Source organism: Xyrauchen texanus, chromosome 3 (assembly GCF_025860055.1).
Source record: "Xyrauchen texanus isolate HMW12.3.18 chromosome 3, RBS_HiC_50CHRs, whole genome shotgun sequence".
Classification (NCBI taxonomy): Eukaryota; Metazoa; Chordata; class Actinopteri; order Cypriniformes; family Catostomidae; genus Xyrauchen; species Xyrauchen texanus.
Genome location: NC_068278.1, coordinates 13,692,805 through 13,712,785, shown reverse-complemented (window position 1 = coordinate 13,712,785; position 19,981 = coordinate 13,692,805). Strand labels below are relative to the sequence as shown.

General features: G+C 39.3%; 1 protein-coding gene across 2 annotated transcripts in view; it reads right to left on the bottom strand.

The window, feature by feature from the left end:
* rabep1 (rabaptin, RAB GTPase binding effector protein 1) overlaps positions 1 to 11,979 on the bottom strand; it is a 39,842-nt gene extending 27,863 nt beyond the window's left edge. For both annotated transcript variants that reach the window (XM_052111359.1, XM_052111368.1), the window contains exons 1-3: positions 11,837 to 11,979; positions 5,708 to 5,836; positions 2,418 to 2,621 (exon numbers count right to left, since the gene is read on the bottom strand). In XM_052111359.1, coding sequence (XP_051967319.1) covers positions 2,418 to 2,621; positions 5,708 to 5,836; positions 11,837 to 11,882 — 379 coding nt within the window. In that variant the 5' untranslated portion in view covers positions 11,883 to 11,979. The remainder of the gene's footprint in view (positions 1 to 2,417; positions 2,622 to 5,707; positions 5,837 to 11,836) is intronic.
* Positions 11,980 to 19,981: the final 8,002 nt, after the last annotated feature.

Below are 19,981 nucleotides of genomic sequence, written 5' to 3'. Positions count from 1 at the left end.
CAGTTCTTGAAGTGGGGGAAACCAATAATCCTCTCAGCAGTCCAAACTGTCTTCTGTCTGATGAACTGTCTGATATCCGATTTCGTAGCTGCACCAAACCAGACAGTTACTGAAGTGCAGAGGACAGACTCAATTGGCAATTTTCCACTGCATGACGACTCGACTCTGCTTGCTTTACTTTTCTGATCTTGCTTTTCCACTGCTGTTTAGTGCCGCCTCAACGTGGGTGGGATTATAGGCTGATTGTCATAGTTGCGCCACCTCTACTGCAGTGACATCATCTTAAACGCGATAAACATTACTGACCATAAACAATAACACGATCGCTAGCTGTTGTGCTGCATAAAGCAGTTGTTGCATAGTGATTTTACAAATGTGTAACAGTTAAATTGGCCTGGTTGTTTTAGAAGTTTTCCAGTAGCTGGTCAACTAAAAGTGACGCTTTCAAGAAGAGTATAAAGTTAACGTATCATCCTCCGTCGTGGATTCCAACAACGTCGTGGCTGAGTTCAGGGCACTCTCCCTCCCACTGTTCGCCGGTAAAGATAGCGTCAATTTGGTCAAACCACTTCCACTTTTCCTTGATGGTTCTATTGACACTTTTAAGTTCTTTTTAACTTTTCCCTACACTGTTGGTAGGTCTAGTGGTAGCCGTGTGCAGCCAAAAGCTGAGACACTTCCTGAAAGACTTTTTCGTTTCGCGTAGTTTCGTTAGTCACTAACGAGAGGAACGTTTGCACCTTGTTTATGGACCACGGCGTGGTTTTGAGCACAGCCATTTCTTTTTACAATTCAAAAGTTGCGTGAAAATCTAGTGGGTTGATATCCCGTGTGGCAAATCCAGTGACGTTGGTAGTGACGATTCACTCCGACCAATCAGTGATCTGCAGGGTTTTGACGTCACATTTAGTATCGGCTCGGATCGCTTGGAACCTCGATCAAAGTGGTACAAAAAAAATGACCAAGTAATAACCACAGTGGGAAAACCCCCAAAAAGCAAGCAGAGTCAAGTCAAGTTGTACCGTGCAGTGGAAAAGCCACAAATGACTGCTGAGTAGAACTGTATCAGCAGCACATGTGGCAGGTTGAACTTCTTCAACTGGCAAAGGAAGTACAACCTCTGCTGGGCCTTTTTCAAAATTTAGTCTATGTGGGTCTCCCACGGTCCTGTAAGATGGTAGTGTCCAGGGGCCGGTTGCACCAGCTATGCGTAAGATACAACTTAGCCTATTTGTGGCGTAAATGAACACTAAGTCACAATTTACGCAGTACTAAATATTTGAGCGTTACACCATTAAACTTAGGTAGGACGTAAACTTATGCATGAACTAAACCAGGAGTAATGGATGGAATAATAAAGCAGACTGATATTTTATGCCATCAATGAGCACGTGTTTTGCGTGACAGGCATCAATCATTTCAACATACAGTATGATGTTGACATTTACACTCGTTTACATTTATGAGGAAAACAAAAACGTACTTTTAAGCTGTTCCTATATATATATATATATTTCTATTTACACTCAAATATGAGTGATTGAATCTACTTTTATTATGCATCGTATTTTAATGGAGATATAATTTATTACAGCTGACAGTTACATGAGCAAACAAGGTTTGAACATCATCCGTAACAAGATCAAATTGAACTTCATTTTCAATTTTTTCGCTTTATGACCTTTTAGTTAAGCCTTAAGAACAGGTGGTGCAAACAAATTAAGCACTGACTTTGTTAAAAACTATCTATCTAGAAGTTACTAAGCCCTTACTGTGAACTTTACATCCCAACTTACGTGAGACATTATGCACAACTGGTGCAACCCTACCACGGAACCTGAATACTCCACTGCTGCCACAGTGCTGTTCAGAATGGTGAGCAGGGTCAATGTTGGGGTGTTCACAATCATTTCCACTGTTTTGAGCATCATCAGTTCCAGGTTGTTAATCATTTGTCATTTGTAGTATCGGTAAAACCAATATATCGGTCTACCTCAATGCTAAACCATCCTATAGACCCTTTTCACATTTGGAACATGGAAAACTCCCTAGTGGGGTAAACTTATAGAGCAGCGAATGGGTGAACAAAGCAAATATTAATTTTGCGTTCCATTTGCTCCAAATGCGATTTCAAAAGAGGAAAGAAGTGGATAATGGCAGTCAGAAGAAAGATGCCAAATTCACTGTGCAGCTTTATATGAAACAACTTCGCAGCAGTGTTTAAATGCCATAGAAATATAACAAAGTTAGATAAACACTTGTAAATAAGGGAGAAACTTGTCATCACTTCACGGTCATTTCTAAATGCAGTTTATTACATTAACTTATTACTAAGAAAATGTCTTAATCTATCCATAAGTAGTGTAGCCTACATCTAACACGTAGCATGCACAGTACACATGGAGAAATTAGTTCACCTTTCATAATAGCCTGCAGTGACGCCACCTCCTCCTGCCATAGTTGTTTGACCTGGTCAATGGCCTCCTGCTTGGTGCTCTCTGAGACAGTGGCCACTGCTTTGATGGTCTCCATCTCAGCTTTAGCCTCGTCCAGCTGGTCCTGCACCCTGCTCAGCTCTACCTGGGCCTTCTCCAGTGCAGCAGCCTGCCTCTTCAGCTCCTCTGAGAGAACACAGGCATTAATGTGAAGGAAATGAAAGAAGGATTATTCTTCTTCTCTACATTTTAATATAATAGTAATGTCAAAACGATTAAATAACACAAAAAGAATGTTAATCATCCAGTGACAATTTTTTTTAAAACTATCTTATATTTCAGATTCTTCAAAGTATCCACCTGTGATGCATACACAGTTAAGTCAATCAAGTGTGTCTACTCTTTTGACTGGTAGTACACTACTGTTCAAATGTTTGGAATCACTTTGAAGTTTGTATGTTTTAGAAAGAAAATATATACTTTTATTCACCAGTGATGCTTCAATTTGATCAAGAATTACAATAAAGACATTTCTAATAATACAAATGACATTTTGTTTAAATAAATGCTGTATTCTTGAAACAATCCTTCACTTGCAACAACGGCACTCAAGCTGTCAGTTTAATAAGATATTCAGGTGAAGTTTCATTTCATGCTATATGTAGCAATTCCCAAAAGAACAACTGGTTTGTATGACCAAAACAACATTTTTTAAAGATCAAAGTTTTCCAACAACAGCCCAACACCTCAAACATAGACTCATCAATCCATGATTCTCATTTCTAATCATTTACTACTCAATTGTTTTAGTTATTCTACACTTTTCTTCTTATTTGCAAGTGTCTTTTTAAAAATAATAATAAAATGCCAGCCGCCCAGAGTCTTCTCTTCACTGGTGCAGATAAAACTGGTGTTTGTCATGTACTAGTCACTGAAGCTGCCAATTTAAGACCTGTTAGGGGTCTGTTTCTCAAACTAGAGACTCTGATGGTCTTGTCTTCTTGTTGTTGTGCTTTTGGACTGTCCACTTAACTCTCCATTCTGGTTAGATCCTGTTTGATAGCCTTAATCTCTCACAAACAAAAAGCAATAGACTGATGAGTTTGAGAATTTGTTTTTGTTTTTGGCTAGTTCACCCAAAATTTACTTTGGAAGTGTAAAAGCGACAGTATACAAGTATACTGAATACTTCAGTAACACAAAATTATAATCATTTGCACAAAATGTAAAACAGTTATTTAAAACATTAATAATAATAATTTTCAATATAGTCACAATGTTTTACTATACTATACTTTGTGACAATACTTTGCGATCAGTTGAATGCCACTTTGGTGAATTGAAGTACCAATTTCCTTCCAATACTTTTGACCACCAGTGTATATGTGGATTTTTTGATGATTGTCTTCTTATGAAGCCATTCCAGGCCATCAAATTTATAACACATTACATAAATAGGTGGTCCTTTGACACTGTATAAGGTGCATCAGGACAAATTAACATTCACACAACAAATGCAATGTGGCTACATGCCTACACATGCTTTTGATTGATCAGAACCACAAGACGCATTGGACCATGTTTGGACCTTTGTTTAGTGCTGTCAACTTGTGATCGAATTGCCTGAGATGGATGTACAAGGTTTAAACAGAGCTTATAAACTAAAGACCCATGAAAGCTACTGAAATGTTTGATTGTTGTTCAGTATTCTGTATCAGGAATAAAACAAAGTATTTGTTTTCACTTTAAAACCATACACTAGGCAAACATTATGTCTTAGAAACAGGCTATATCTTTGAAATAGCTTGTGGAATTTGTAATGAATATCTAAGGCTGTTCAAACAGGCAGAACGAAATCTGATTTTTTTTTTTGGCCAATCCGACTCAAATCCGTTTAGGTCTTTGTAGTCTGAACAGGACAAAAACACCACATTCTGGTTTAAAATGAAATATCTTAATATTTTCAGACAGTATATGAAATCATTTTTATTGATATTTGCCTTTATATCACATGTATAAAGGCAATTCTCTGCATCCTTGTGGCTTGAGAAACAGACTGACCAAACAAGGAAATTATCTGCCGATAATTAAAAAATTGGCCTCTCCGTGATATATTGCTCAACCACTAGTTGTTACATCAGGTTTTGTGACAAGGCCCACAAACATTTCGAGCCACCACAACAAGATAAGGTATTGAAATTGAAATGAGGGACGCTTGAACATTTTGAGCACTTCAAAGCGGGTCCCCTTCAAGCCTCTCGCAATCCAACTGAGCATTTTTCTGCTTCAAAATGGGACACTAAGCCTTCAATAAAGAAAATGTTGCTGCAGCTAAAATACAGGACAATAGGCATTTCAGAATTTGTCAAAATATAGGACATCCTGGCTGCAACAGGACAGTTGTCAACCCTAGCAGCAACAAACATTGCATTTACCACCTCTCAAGTATTTTAAGCTGTTGTCTGTGCCGAATGGGTTCATATTATAGGGGTCAACATTAGGAATGGAACTCCCAATATCAATAAAAATGTCATTGAATATTGTGTTTTGTTTTATTCTAAAAATATTGTGAAAGGTAATTAAACACAAATATTAAACCCGCAACAACCACAATAAGTGATGTATTTGCCTGGACAATGAAATACCCGACCGGTAGCCCATGATGGAAAGAATGCACAGATGAAATTGGTTAATTGCCAAAGAGATGTTGCCCAACTGTTGAAAAGCCATCTTTCAAAAAATTGAACAACACACATTTTAATTGTTCTGTTTTTTTTTTTTTAGTTTCATTTGAATTATTAGTTTAAATAAATACAAAATAAAGTTCAAAGTTTGAAATCAATCTGCCTTGCATTATTGTGAAGGCTATTGTTTAACGAAAATTATCCCATAGTACCACTTGGCGTCCAACCAGCGGTAATACCGGTGTTAGTCTGTTTGAACGTGAACACAGCACTGGTGAGAAAATTATGATATCATGGCAAGTCTAGTTTGGATACAACATAACCCTCATGAAATATATAATCAATGGCAAAACATCCATTGCTAAACTCTCATGCATGGTGAACCTCAGTAAGTTTGCATCATTACTATGACAACTAATGTGGATGTGCAAGCAAACGCAGCAGCAGTCTGAACAGAAAAACAAAATCAGATCTGGCCACAAATAACTTGCAGTTTGAACAGTCAGTTTAAAAAAAGAAATCGGATCTTCCCTGCTGTGTGAACAAAATTTGCTGGTCCATCAACACATATTGTGAATGAAATGTCACCTTCTTTAGATAGATAGAGCTCCTTAAATTTGGCCCTCTTCTGGTTGAACTCAATTTCCAGCTGCTGTTTCAGCTTCAGGAAGTCTGCTCGGTCCTGCTCCTGCGCGGCCGCATGCTGCTGAAGAACCCCTGCAAGAAGATCACATCACATGAGCATCACACAGTCGTTCACTCACATCTACAGTGGATATAAACAGTCTACAAACCCCTGTTAAAACTGCAGGTTTTTGTTTAGTAAAAAATTAAACAAAGATAAATCATATCAGAATTTTTGCACCTTTAATGTAAAAACTACAACCTATGAGAAAATGAGCCAGAGAAAACGAGCCAGAGAAAACCAAAGTGACACATTTCAGAGAAAAAATATAAAAATTAAAAACTAAGGTTATTCTAACTGCATAAGTGTGCACATCCCTGAACTAATACTTAGTTGAAGCACCCTTTTATATTATTACAGCACTCAGTTTGTTTGGATAAGAGTCTATTAGCTTGGCACATCTTGACTTGGGAATTTTTTCCCACTCTTCTTTGCAAAAACGTTCCAGATATATTGGTCGACCACTACAAAGTTCAAAATTCTTAGGATTTAGAAGTGTGTTAAACATGTGAGGATGTGTACTCATCAACCTGTTTCATGTCCAACATAATCACACAGGCTCATTGAATCAAGTTTAAACTTGTTTTGCCAATATTTCTGAGAGAATCCACATAATTTCTTCACTGTAAAACACAGATATTCCTTTATAATAAATGTTATTAACATTATCAGACATGATTAAGATCTATAATGCTTTTAAGATGATTAAAACTGCGGTGCTGCCTATTTTCACCATTGAAATCTGCTGCTCAAATGAACCCGGAAGCGCAATTTCCTGCGGTGTGATGTCAGAGAACTTTCATCTACAGTCAGGTCCATAAATATTGGGACATCAACACAATTTGAATCTTTTTGGCTCTATACACCACCACAATGGATTTGAAATGAAACGAATAAGATGTGCTTTAACTGCAGACTTTCAGCTTTAATTTGAGTGTATTTACATCCAAATCAGGTGAACGGTGTAGGAATTACAACAGTTTGTATATGTGCCTCCCACTTTTTAAGGAACCAAAAGTAATGGGACAATTGGCTGCTCAGCTGTTCTATGGCCAGGTGTGTGTTATTCCCTCATTATCCCATTTACAAGGAGCAGATAAAAGGTCCAGAGTTCATTTCAAGTGTGCTATTTGCATTTGGAATCTGTTGCTATCAACTCTCAATATGAGATCCAAAGAGCTGTTACTATCCGTGAAGCAAGCCATCATTAGGCTGAAAAATCTAAACAAACCCATCAGAGAGATAGCAAAAACATTAGGTGTGGCCAAATCAACTGTTTGGAACATTTTTAAAAAGAAAGAACGCACCGGTGAGTTCAGCAACACCAAAAGACCCGGAAGACCACGGAAAACAACTATGGTGGATGACCGACGAATTCTTTCCCTGGTGAAGAAAACACCCTTCACAACAGTTGGCCAGATCAAGAACACTCTCCAGGAGGTAGGTGTATGTGTGTCAAAGTCAACAATCAAGAGAAGACTTCACCAGAGTGAATACAGAGGGTTCACCACAAGATGTAAACCATTGGTGAGCCTCAAAACAAGGAAGGCCAGATTAGAGTTTTCCAAACCACATCTAAAAAAAGCCTTCACAGTTCTGGAACATCATCCTATGGACAGATGAGACAAATATCAACTTGTACCAGCGTGATGGGAAGAGAAGAGTATGGAGAAGGAAAGGAACTGCTCATGATCCAAAGCATACCATCTCATCAGTGAAGCATGGTGGTGGTAGTGTCATGGCGTGGGCATGTATGGCTGCCAATGGAACTGGTTCTCTTGTATTTATTGATGATGTGACTGCTGACAAAAGCAGCAGGATGAATTCTGAAGCGTTTCGGGCAATATTATCTGCTCATATTCAGCCAAATGCTTCAGAACTCATTGGACGGCACTTCACAGTACAGATGGAAAATGACCCGAAGCATACTGCGAAAGCAACCAAAGAGTTTTTTAAGGGAAAGAAGTGGAATGTTATGCAATGGCCAAGTCAATCACCTGACCTGAATCCGATTGAGCATGCATTTCACTTGCTGAAGACAATACTGAAGGGAAATGCCCCAAGAACAAGCAGGAACTGAAGACAGTTGCAGTAGAGGCCTGGCAGAGCATCACCAGGGATGAAACCCAGTGTCTGGTGATGTCTATGCGTTCCAGACTTCAGGCTGTAATTGACTGCAAAGGATTTGCAACCAAGTATTAAAAAGTGAAAGTTTGATTTATGATTGTTAATCTGCCCCATTACTTTTGGTCCCTTAAAAAGCGGGAGGCACATATACAAACTGTTGTAATTCCTACACCGTTCACCTGATTTGGATGTAAATACCCTCAAATTAAAGCTGAAAGTCTGCAGTTAAAGCACATCTTGTTCGTTTCATTTCAAATCCATTGTGGTGGTGTATAGAGCCAAAAAGATTCAAATTGTGTCGATGTCCCAATATTTATGGACCTGACTGTATATATTGGAAATTATTTATAATGAAAACTATTTATTGTTTGGTCTTTACTGAAGTAGCATGGTTGTGTTACTTCTACCAATGCTTGTTTGAATCAGAGTCACAGATTTTATGCAAGTTGACCAATTCATTTGAATCTGTGCCAGTAGTACCACAAAAATAGAACCACATCCTACAAACAAAATGTTTCCCCCAATTGTTGTGGAGGTAACACACCATAGAAGCTACTGCATGTCCAGCAAATCTACACCCAATGGATCATATATTCCCAGTCTTGGTCTTTCCTCTAACTAGGCCTAAATACGTGTCCATATAAATGCACACATGTGAAATGCAGCAAACGTCTATGTAAGAGTTGCAAAAAATGACTACACCCAAAGCAACCATTAGCCTTCAGGGATTAAAGATGACTGTGTTATCTGCAGTAAGGCTACACCAAAAATGTAGCTCAACGGGATGAAAGCAGTTTACATAGACATGAAAACATGACATAACTGATTCTAATGCCATAACCAAAATTAAGGCTGTAACGATACACAAAATCCACGGTTCGGTTCACACCTCGATTTTTGAGCCACAGTTCGGTTCATACCGCGATATGTTTTTGTTAACATAATTACCTAGATTGACTTGAACACTAAATAACAAGATTAACTGTTGACAAACTAACAATGTAAGGTAAATAAATAGCGATAAATAACAAATTATTTTAAATTCTCTTCCACACGCTGAGGTAACAGGCCAGCTGTCTGTGCTGTAACCCATTAACTAAGTAAATAACTTTTCTCTTTGTGAGACAATTACTCTTTAGAATTACACAAAACTCAATAAAAATATTTCAGCGTAAACACAATTCAAGTAAGTTTAAAATTTTTAGAACAGGATTTGAAATTACCCAATTATCCATAATATAGTGAGCGGTAATGTTCATGCAGCTTTCTGTTGCATGGGACGTCCACACATCTGTAGTCCATACAATGGATTTAGCATTATTCAACTCCTCCTGTAGTTTAACCTTTACTTCGTCATAAAGTTTAGGCGACACGTTTTGGGTGAAATGCGGTCGGCTTGGCACTACATATCTGGTTCCAGCACGCGGAGCAAATTTTTTAATCCATTGTTTTTAACTAGGGCTGCAAGATTTGGGGAAAATGTCATATTGCGATTATTGAAGTTAATATTGCGATATGCGATTGCAATATAATAAACAAATGGTATCATGAGTCAACTTGCTTGGTTATCAAGGAAAATGCACAAATAGATTACTGATAATGCTGAAATGTGTATTTTTCAACTCAAACATACAAACTAGCAACAACAACAACTATAAATGCACAGTGTTTTCAAATTAAAATATTTTCACAAAATTAAATAATATCGTTGCATTACTGCAAACTTGTTAATTACACCTAAATAAAATAGAACAATAAATAAGAACAAACATTTTCACGCAAATGAAATTGTCCGAGCGTCTCGTGTTAGAGTGCGCATCAACTGGCGGAACTTTATACCTCTTCCAGTTTCGACTCTTCCGCAACTGGTTGAAGCGGCTCTTGACCGCACCGAGAATTACAGTTTTGGAGTTTGTGTTTATTTACATGGCACGTTCCCATTTATATGTATTATATGTATTATATGAACTTTAATTAAGGATAAAATAAAGACATATCGCAAAGCTGTGATCTGTGATTCTATCAGACACTCGAGCTGCAGACAGCGGGGGTGAGAGAAGAGCGTCTCCGTGTTAGAGTGCGCATCAACTGGCAGAACTTTATACCTCTTCCAGTTTCGACTCTTCCGCAACTGGCTGAAGCGGCTCTTGACCGCACCGAGAATTACAGTTTTGGAGTTTGTGTTTATTTACATGGCATGTTCCCATATTATATGAACTTTAATTAAGGATAAAATAAAGACATATCGCAAAGCTGTGATCTGTGATTCTATCAGACACTCGAGCTGCAGACAGCGGGGGTGAGAGAAGAGCGTCTCCGTGTTAGAGTGCGCATCTGCCAGCACGGTCGGAGTTGGCTGGTAACTAAGAGTAACCTGCTGATGTTGAGATTTCTTCCGTGTACCTCTTAGATCAATGTCGGGATGATGTCTTCTGATATGCGCGTGCAAATTTGATGTGTTGCCTGTCACCTGAGGAATTTTTGTGAAACACTTATTGCAAATTCTGTCTACGACACGATTGCCATCCCTATACTCCACTGGATAATCAAAATATTCCCATACTACTGAGTGGTATGTGCCGGGAGGGTCTGTAATTTCAGGGTTATTAGCCATTTTGAGATAACTGAATAGCTCAACTTTGCAGGCTTAGACACATGATTGGAAAAAGTGGTCACATGACATGTAGTTGGAAGACCTTAACTTACTAACTAAATAGAATACTAATTTCAGGATTTACATGTAATGTTTACTGTGAAATGAGAAAATGAATTTTGTTGTAGTGGAATTTTATTGAAGGTGTGTGTAGAGCTCAAGGGGCTGAATCTGTAACTGATGGCAGGCTGCTGGGGTTGGAGAGGGGCGTGTGTCGCGGTTCGACATGGGATCGTGGATGTTTGTATCGCGATTTTGGTTGCAGTTCGTGCATTGCTACAGCCCTAACCAAAATTCATTAATATCCAATTTGAATCATAGGTTAAAATCATACATGACGTTAAATATTAAAATGCCAAAGTGATTGTGGAAAGGTGCATACAGTATTGGCACAAAAAAAAAAAAAAGAGGTGAGGTCACACGTTATAAAGACATGATATCACAGGTCTATTATCCATCAATCAATCCATTCATTCATAAAGTGACTCTGTCCTGTGTACATCTATGAATGTCGGTTTAGCCATCAAATCAGAGAGAAGGAAACTACAACAGACAGTCAGGACTGCTGAGAGGATTATTGCCCCCATGCCCACCCTCCAATACCTGTACATCTCCATAGTGAGGAAACGTGCAGGCAGAATCACTCTGGACCCCACACACCCTGCCCACTCCCTCTTTGAACTGTTGCCCTCTGGACAGCACTACAGAGCACTGAGTGCCAGGACACAATGCAAATACATATATCATGTACATATGTAAATAAACATATTTAATTAAATAACTGTACATACACCTAACTTGCACATACAGTACCACCTACGCTTGTACATACACCATTCTGTTATATACCCTATTATGCGTATGTCTATTTATACTCTTACCTTGTTTTATATACTGTGTTTCACTGTAATGTTCTGTGTGCACCTTTTTCTCCTATCATCAAAAAAAATCCTTGTGTACGTGAGAACACTTGGCCATAAAGCTCATTCTGATATGCTGATCACAACTTCATCATGTTGACCATAAACACATTTTCTGTTTCAAGAGATCAAACTTAAATATAAGTTATATATTAAATAGCTTAAGCATTGAAGTCTAATGTGAGCGCGTGTTTAATAAACAGACAGACAGATAGAAGTGTATCTGTAAGCCGGGTGACTGTTTGCTGGCTAATCCGTGGACGCACAGGCCGCAGGCCGCAGCACAGATTCATCCACAAAATAGCCCTCGCCTGCTGCAGACAGACCCTTACCGTCATACTGAGGTGGCCGGGAGGGCCCCGAGGCCTGCTCGGCCATGGTTTCCCGGGGCAGAGTTTAGAAAAGAGGCTCTCTTAAGGTATCCAAGGAGCGCCCTGTTGAACTGCTTACTACAGAGTGAGCAACGTCATTGTAGAAATAATGCGTACTGCACATGCGCGGACCAAATGGGCGGAGCTGTATTATTTTACCGATATATTAATGAGGATAGGTTGTGGCCACTGATATATATACAGAGGGGTTACCAGGATATCATGTTTGGGGGGCAACATAAACAATTGAAAAAAATCGGCGCAAAATTAAGCTATACTACACACAATCTGTTTTAGTGCATATATTTTTCTAAGCCAGGAACCCAGAGATAGGCAACAGGGCCCCTATTAGACTATAGGGCTTAAACTGGATTTTTGTTGTGTCAGACCTCAACATCCTCTCTCCTCCCTGAATCATCTGTGATGCAAAAGAACAGATAAAGCACATTACTTATTGCAAATCAGCTTCAAACAACTAATTCATCAAGTGCTACATATGTCAAATTGTGGACCAATACCATTGAAGAAAATGTATTGGGAAGAGCAGATCAGTGGGATTGCCCTAAGATCTATCATGATTCTTGAATTTTCATGTACATTAACATAAAGTCATCCCAAAAGAGTTATATTATAGTGAGTAAAGTGAGGTAAAAAAAATATTGAATATAAATAATTTGTATTTTTTGACATAAATAGTCAAAATGATGTATAAGATCCTAAGTTAAAGCAATACATGAATGACTTTAGTCCAAGTTCATTGACACACCATGGCATCGAACTGTATATAATTCTCATCATCTCTATGAGAATAATTCATCTGTCAAAATCCTTTCATTAGGATCATTGAGATAAACAATGTTTCACTTTTAACTTTCTCTAAAGTAAAGTGACTTCTTAATTGTTACCAGTTTCCATGCCTGATTCTGGCACAGCTGCTGCTGCTCCTCAGTCTGTTGCTCATCTTTGCTACACTCTACAAAACCGTTTAATCAAATCAAAGTGTATATTTCCAACAAACTAATATCACAAAACAAGTCACACATACATTTTATGTTAATGCGTATTGATTATCCTTAGCGAAAACAACACCTGATAAACAAGAAAAGTACCCTCCGAACGGAGCTCGAACCGCGGTCTCCGGCGTGAGAGGCGACTGCGTCAACTAGGAGCTACCAAGCTGCGTCACTTTAAACAAGGTGGTTAGAGGCTACAACTCTTGAGGTTTAACCTACTGTGGGTGAAAGCCAGCTAGATGATGATCTTAAGACTTTAAGGACAAAAACAAATGTGAATTCTTACCCACTGACTTCTTTCGGAAAAATCCCCAAAGCCTCATTTGCTTCATTTTTGCTGTCTTTCCTACTAATTGCCCTTAACTCACCACTAAGTAACGTTAGTTGATTTCAACGACTGTGCAAGCTCCTCCTCTACCTGCTGCATATTCAACAGAGAGGAAGAAACGGAGTCGCCCATAGGCTACCGACAGCAAACGAACTTATTCTATAGGCTAGATTATGCCTATGTCTATTTTTACAGGCTGTATGCAGTATGTGCAAAGCCAAAGCAAAATGAAATAAGGCAATTTATGATTTCGGGGGTTTACATAGGCTTTTGTCCGGTTTCATATTTGTCAGTCAACTATTCAAAATACATTCGGGGCTACACTCAAAACAACAGATGGACAGATTATTTCTCAAATTCTCAGGAGAGGCAGAGCTTATCCTAGGGGAGGCACTGCCTCCCCCAGCATCCCCCCAGACACGCACCTGTATATATATATATATATATATTCACAGCTCTGAAAAAGAAACCGCTGCAGTTTCTCTGGATTTACTATGTGTTTGTGTAAAATTTACATTTTTTGTTTTATTCTTTAAAGTACTGACAAGATTTCTCCCAAAATCCAAATCAAAATATTGTCATTTAGAGCATTTATCTGCAGAAAATGACAACTGGTCAGAATAACGAAAAAGATGCAGTGTTTTTAGACCTCTAGTAATGCAAAGAAAACCTGTTCATATTAATTTTTAAACAACACAATACTGATGTTTTAACTTTGGAAGAGTTCAGAAATCAATATTTGTTGGAATAACCTTGATTTACAATCAAAGATTTCATGCGTCTTGGCATGCTCTCTACCAGTCTTTCACATTGCTGTTGGGTGACTTTATGCCACTCCTGGCGCACAAATTCAAGCAGCTCAGATTTGTTTGATGGCTTGTGGCCATTCATCTTCCTCTTGATCACATTCCAGAGGTTTTCAAGGGGGTTCAGGTCTGGAGATTGGCCATGACAGGGTCTTGATCCGGGGGTCCTCCATCTACACCTTGATTGACTTTATAAAACTCATAAGAAATTCCAGAGGGAACCCTCATTTACATGTATTCATTTAGCAGACATTTTTATCCAAAGCGACTTACCTAGTTAGTAGTGCAATAGAACTGATTCATCCTAAAGAGGCAGTAATACGAGAACTGCTGTAATACAAAGTTGCAAGTTGCATAGAGAAGCACAGAGAGGTAGAGAGGAAGGTTAGAGACAGTGATGAACAATAATTTTTTTTAAATAGTAGAGCATTAGTAAGACTGGGTCAAGTGCTCGTGACAGAAATGCGTCTTTAGATGTTTCTTGAAGGTGGCTAGAGAATCAGCTGCTTGGGTGGGGTTTGGAAGGTCATTCCACTAGCAAAGAACAGATGAAGTGAAGGTCCAGGAAAGTGATTTTGTCCCTCTGTGAGATTTGAGGCGCCGCTCACCTGCTGATCTTAGAGGGATAGTTCACCTAAAAAAATACTGTGGAGCGGATGGGTGCGGGGCCGGGTCGGAATAGCGAGGGATAAAGGCGGCCGGTGACGATTGTTCGAGAGAGAGAGAATTACAGGCATGTCTGTCATGTGTGTTTGTTTATGTGTTTTTGAGTTTTCATTAAATTATTATTTATATTGACAAGCCGGTTCTCGCCTCCTCCTTGCCCATCGTTTAACTGTTTTACATTGGTGCCAAAACCCGGGAAGGAGGAGGGATGGCCGTCGCAGAGTCCTCGACACTGCCGTCCACCCAGGGGAGCGCCACTGCCATCTGCCGGGTGACGGAGTAGCCCGACCGCCCGGATGCGGGGAACAGCCGTCGTCCGCGGGTCAAGTGGGGACTGGATACCCCGACCGCCCGGAGCGAGGGAGCCGCTGCCGGGGGCGGAGGAGTGCCCTGCCGTCCCCAGAGACGCGGAGGGGTCGAGGGAAGACCGCCGTCCACGAGGGGAGGAGGGAAGAAACTCTCAGACCGCCCGGAGCGGTAGAGCCACTGCCAGGGGCGGAGGAGTGTCCCCATTTGCCGCCAGAAAAGCGGAGGCGCGTTCTGCCCGCTGGGGGTCGACGGTTTCACTCCGGTTCGCCCGGAGTGTGGAGGAGTGTTCGAGGACCATGCGACGGTACATCAGAGAACCGGTGAGTGAGCTTTTTCTCTCTCTCCTCTCTCTCTCCCTTTCGCACCGTGTTGGCCTTTTTCCTCACCTATTTTGTTGTTGTTTTTCCCCTCCTGTCTCCTCCCAGGGCGAGGAAGGCGGGGATGACCACGCGGGACGCGAGGGACGCCCCAGGGATGGGGGGGATGTACGTCATGCCGGTGGCACCCCGGCCTGAGATAACGCCGGGAGGAATGTGGAGCGGATGGGGGCGGGGCTGGGTCGGAATATCGCGCGCCCGGTCCCCAATCGGCCTGATGAGGCGCGCGAGGGATAAAGGCGGCCGGTGACGATTGTTTGAGAGAGAGAGAATTACGGGCATGTCCGTCATGTGTGTTTGTTTATGTGTTTTTGAGTTTTCATTAAATTATTATTTATATTGACAAGCCGGTTCTCGCCTCCTCCTTGCCCATCGTTTAACTGTTTTACATATACATTTTCTCATCCATCACTCACACTCATTTCATCCCAGGTGTGCATGAATTTCTTTCTTCAGCTGAACACATATTAAGACTGTTAGAAGAATATTTGGCTCTGTAGGTTCATACAATGCATGTGAGTGGGTGCCAAATTTATGCTCCAGAAAACACATAAAGGTAGCGTATAAGTAGTACATAAGACTTCAGAGGTTTAATCCATGTCTTAAGAAGTGATATGATAGGTGTGGGTGAGAAACAGATCAATCTTTAAGAACATTTTTGCTATAAATTCTCCTCCCTGCCAGTAGGTGGTGATATGCACGAAGAATGTGAATCACCAAAAACACAAGAAGAAGAATGTGAAAGTTAAAGTGGAGATTGACTGAGCAGGGAGGATAATTTATAGTAAAAATGGACTAAAATATTGACCTCACACACCTATCATATCGCTTCAGAAGACATGGATTCTTATGGATTACTTTTATGCTTACTGTGACTTTTGAAGCTCCAAAGTTCTTGCCACCATTGACTTTCATTGTATGGACCTACAGAGCTGAGAATTTCTTCTAAAAATCTCAATTTGTGTTCTGCTGAAGAAAGAAAGTCATACACATTTGGGACGACATGAGGGTGAGTAAATGATGAGAGAATTTTCATTTTTGTGCGAACTATCCCTTTAGGCTTCTGGAGGGCACATGGACTTGAAGTACTGTGTGTAGACAGGGGGTTTGGAGCCAGAGGTTGTTCTTTAGGCAAGCATTAATTCCTTGAATTTGATGCGAGAAACCATTGGCAACCAGCGCATAGTGATGAAAAGAGACGTGACGTACGCTCTCTTGGGTTCGTTAAAGACCAAACGTACAGCTGCGTTCTGGATCAGTTGCAGATGTTTGAATGTACATGCAGGACGTCCTGCCAGAAGAGCATTACAGTATTCCAGTCTAGACAGAACAAGTGGCTGGACAAGTAGTTGTGTAGCATGCTCAGATAGGAAGGGTCTGATCTTCCTAATGTTATACAGTGTAAATCTGCATGATCGGGGTGGTCTGGATTTCTGGCTATCCTGGATGGTGTCCTGTCCTAGTGTCCTGTCCCATGGCAAATTCGCCTACAAAAAAGGTTGTGCTTGGCATCAAAAAGGTTGAGAACCACTGGTCTAAACAATATATAGTGGTTTCAGCCCTGCTTGGAATATCATTACATTTTATTCAAATCTGTTTGCAATGAAAGTAGGCACTTAAGAACTGAGAGCATAATAAATCATTGGACTCAGTTCACTGCAGAATAGCAGAAGTGCTACTTCTGTTTTACGTCAAACCCCTCTCTCTCTCTCTCTCTCTCTCTTTCTATGGCTGAACTCTATATCACTCTAAAAACCGCAGCAGATGCAGAATTGACTTACATTTACAGAGTCACTCAGACCCTCAGTTTATAGCTTCACGGTAGTGTGCGGTGGGGAGAGAGGCATGAAGTAACTTATTCTAGATTATTTAAACTTCCAAGAAAGTAGCATGCTTTTTGTGACATATCTGTAATCGCACCCAACTCTGATTGGCTTCTTTACACAGGATAAAGGTAATTACATTTTCTTTCAATATTTTCATCTTTACAAAAAAAATGTTAATAGCCATTATGGGAGTCAATTCAGTATAAATATACACTATAACTTTGAGCAAATTGTAAGATTTGACATTAGAAATTAAGTATATTTTAGATTGTGCTTAATTTATCTTTTACTTTTAAATGTATAATGGATTATATTTCAGTATATTATGCTATATTGAGATATTAATCTTAATACTCAAAACTGTTATAATATTTGGGCAACATTTGACATGTAAAACATTGCATGTAAACAAAAACTTTTTTTTTTGCTGAACCTTTTAGTAACCATTGAAATCATGAATAATTGTCTATTTTCTGGTTCTGCTCCTTGAAGACAATGAAAATGATAAAATATCAGAAATGTTATTGGAGTACTGTAGTTTCAAAATTAGTGGAGTAAAAATAAGCCAGTGCAGTGAAAAAAATAAATATGCAGGAAGTTAGTTACTAATCTGTAAAATGTCTGCCACACCAGGATGAGTGCAGTGTGCATGATAGAACTGAGTAGTTATTCCTGAAATATTGCATATGAAAATTACTATATTTACAGGGAGTTGCCTATTGTATCAAATGTATACCAGGTGATCCATCATTTTTACTTGTTTTTTCAAAGTAATAGGAAAAAATAAATACAAATAAAACAACATTTATAGACATAGTCACCACTCAGGAAATATGGCTGACTGGAAAACTGTCCTGAGCTGAAAAGAAGTAGCTGGAGCCAAAAGTAATAATGAAATTCAGTATATTAAAAAAACAAAAGTCAGTTGAGGTGATGTCAGAGAAACCGAGAAAAAGCATTTTCTTTGTTTCATTTCATAGATGGAGTCAATGCGTACATACTTCTGGATTACATTACTGCTGGCCATGATTCTGGTGTCTCTAGTGATTGTCATAATTTTCATTATCATCAATGTTTGCATCAGTAAAAGAGGTAAACTACATATATTGAGACTCAGTAATGCATTCAGCTACACAACAAATATGGAAAGTAATATTTTCCTCATAAAAAAGTTTAACTAACTATTGTATATCATGACCAGTCATACCCCAGTCATATCAGTAACCTTATAAAACATCACATTTGAATTGATATTTAACAACCAGTTTTCCAATAGCAAACATTTTTGATATATCATATTACCCATTACATCAATATACAGGGGAGCTAGTTTTAGTTTATATTTTTCAGAGCATGTTTGTTTTTGAAAGTCAGTTTCTTTATAGGCACATTTCTTGAAGTCTTGGCTAAAAAAAAAATTATGACACAAAGTATATTTAGCACACCTTTTGTGACAACATGCCCAAATAATAGTGATTGTTATATGCATTATTTTTGGTTTGTTTTATTCGTTTCTAATCTTGTTTTTTTTTTTTTCAGCTGCTCGGTACAAACTAACAGCAGAAGCAAATAATTATAGTGACTCAAAATTACAAAATAAGTAAGTTTTTATAGCTCAGATAAGACTCGATCCTTATTATTAACTAAAAATGTATATATTGTTTACATTTTAAAATAAATAAATTTTTTCACAACAGGGATAACCAAGTGACTTCTCACAGTGACTTTAAGAATGAGAAACCACCCTTACCTCCTAGAGACCAATTCACATCTACAAATTCTGGTCAGTTTTGGTTTCATATTCATATACAAGTTCTTCTTTTCACTAATCTACTCATTTTTTCCATTCATGAACCATTTATATATATAAAAAAATTCAAATGTACATATTTTTGAGACAGATGGTCACCTCTTTACCACCATTTGCTTTCAGTATATTACAATCTGCAACCACCCAATGCAAGTGTTTTTCAACTGGTGGATCACAACCCAATAATGGGTCGCAGATCTGTTCTGATTAGTTAATGCTGAATGCAAATTATAAAATAAAACTTACTGCAATATTTTTTTATTTTATCCCCTTTTCCCCCAATTTGGCATGCCCAATACCCACTACTTGGTAGGTCCTCATGGTGGCACGGTTACTCACCTCAATCCAGGTGGCAGAGGACAAGTCTCAGTTGCCTCCGCTTCTGAGACAGTCAATCCGCACATCTTATCACGTGGCTCGTCTGCATGACACCGCGGAGACTCCACATGTGGACGCTTATGGTACTCTCCGTGATCCACGAACAACTTACCATGCACCCCATTGAGAGCAAGAACCACTAATCACAACCACAAGGAGGTTACCCCATGTGACACTACCCTCCCTAGCAACCGGGTCAATTAGGTTGCTTAGGAGGCCTGGCTGGAGTAATTCAGCACCCTGGATTCGAACTCGTGACTCCAGGGGTGATAGTCAGCTTCAATACTCGCTGAGATACCCATGCCCCAAACTTACTGCACTATTAAAAAAAAGAACTTAATCAACAATATCTTTTGAAACAATGCTCTATACAACAGACTTGTAACCAGTTTGTGATCATATCTGTATTTGCAGTGAATCAGAGTTATGAGGATTTGGAGTGTGTGCCAGAATACAAGGTGGCTGAGGGATCGACCTTTCCTGTAACCCAACAATCCTTCACCACAGTTCAGACTAAAAGTCAAGACCTAGAAAGCATACCTGATTATGACGATGTTGAAATCCCCAACTCTGACAGTGAGGATTATGATGAA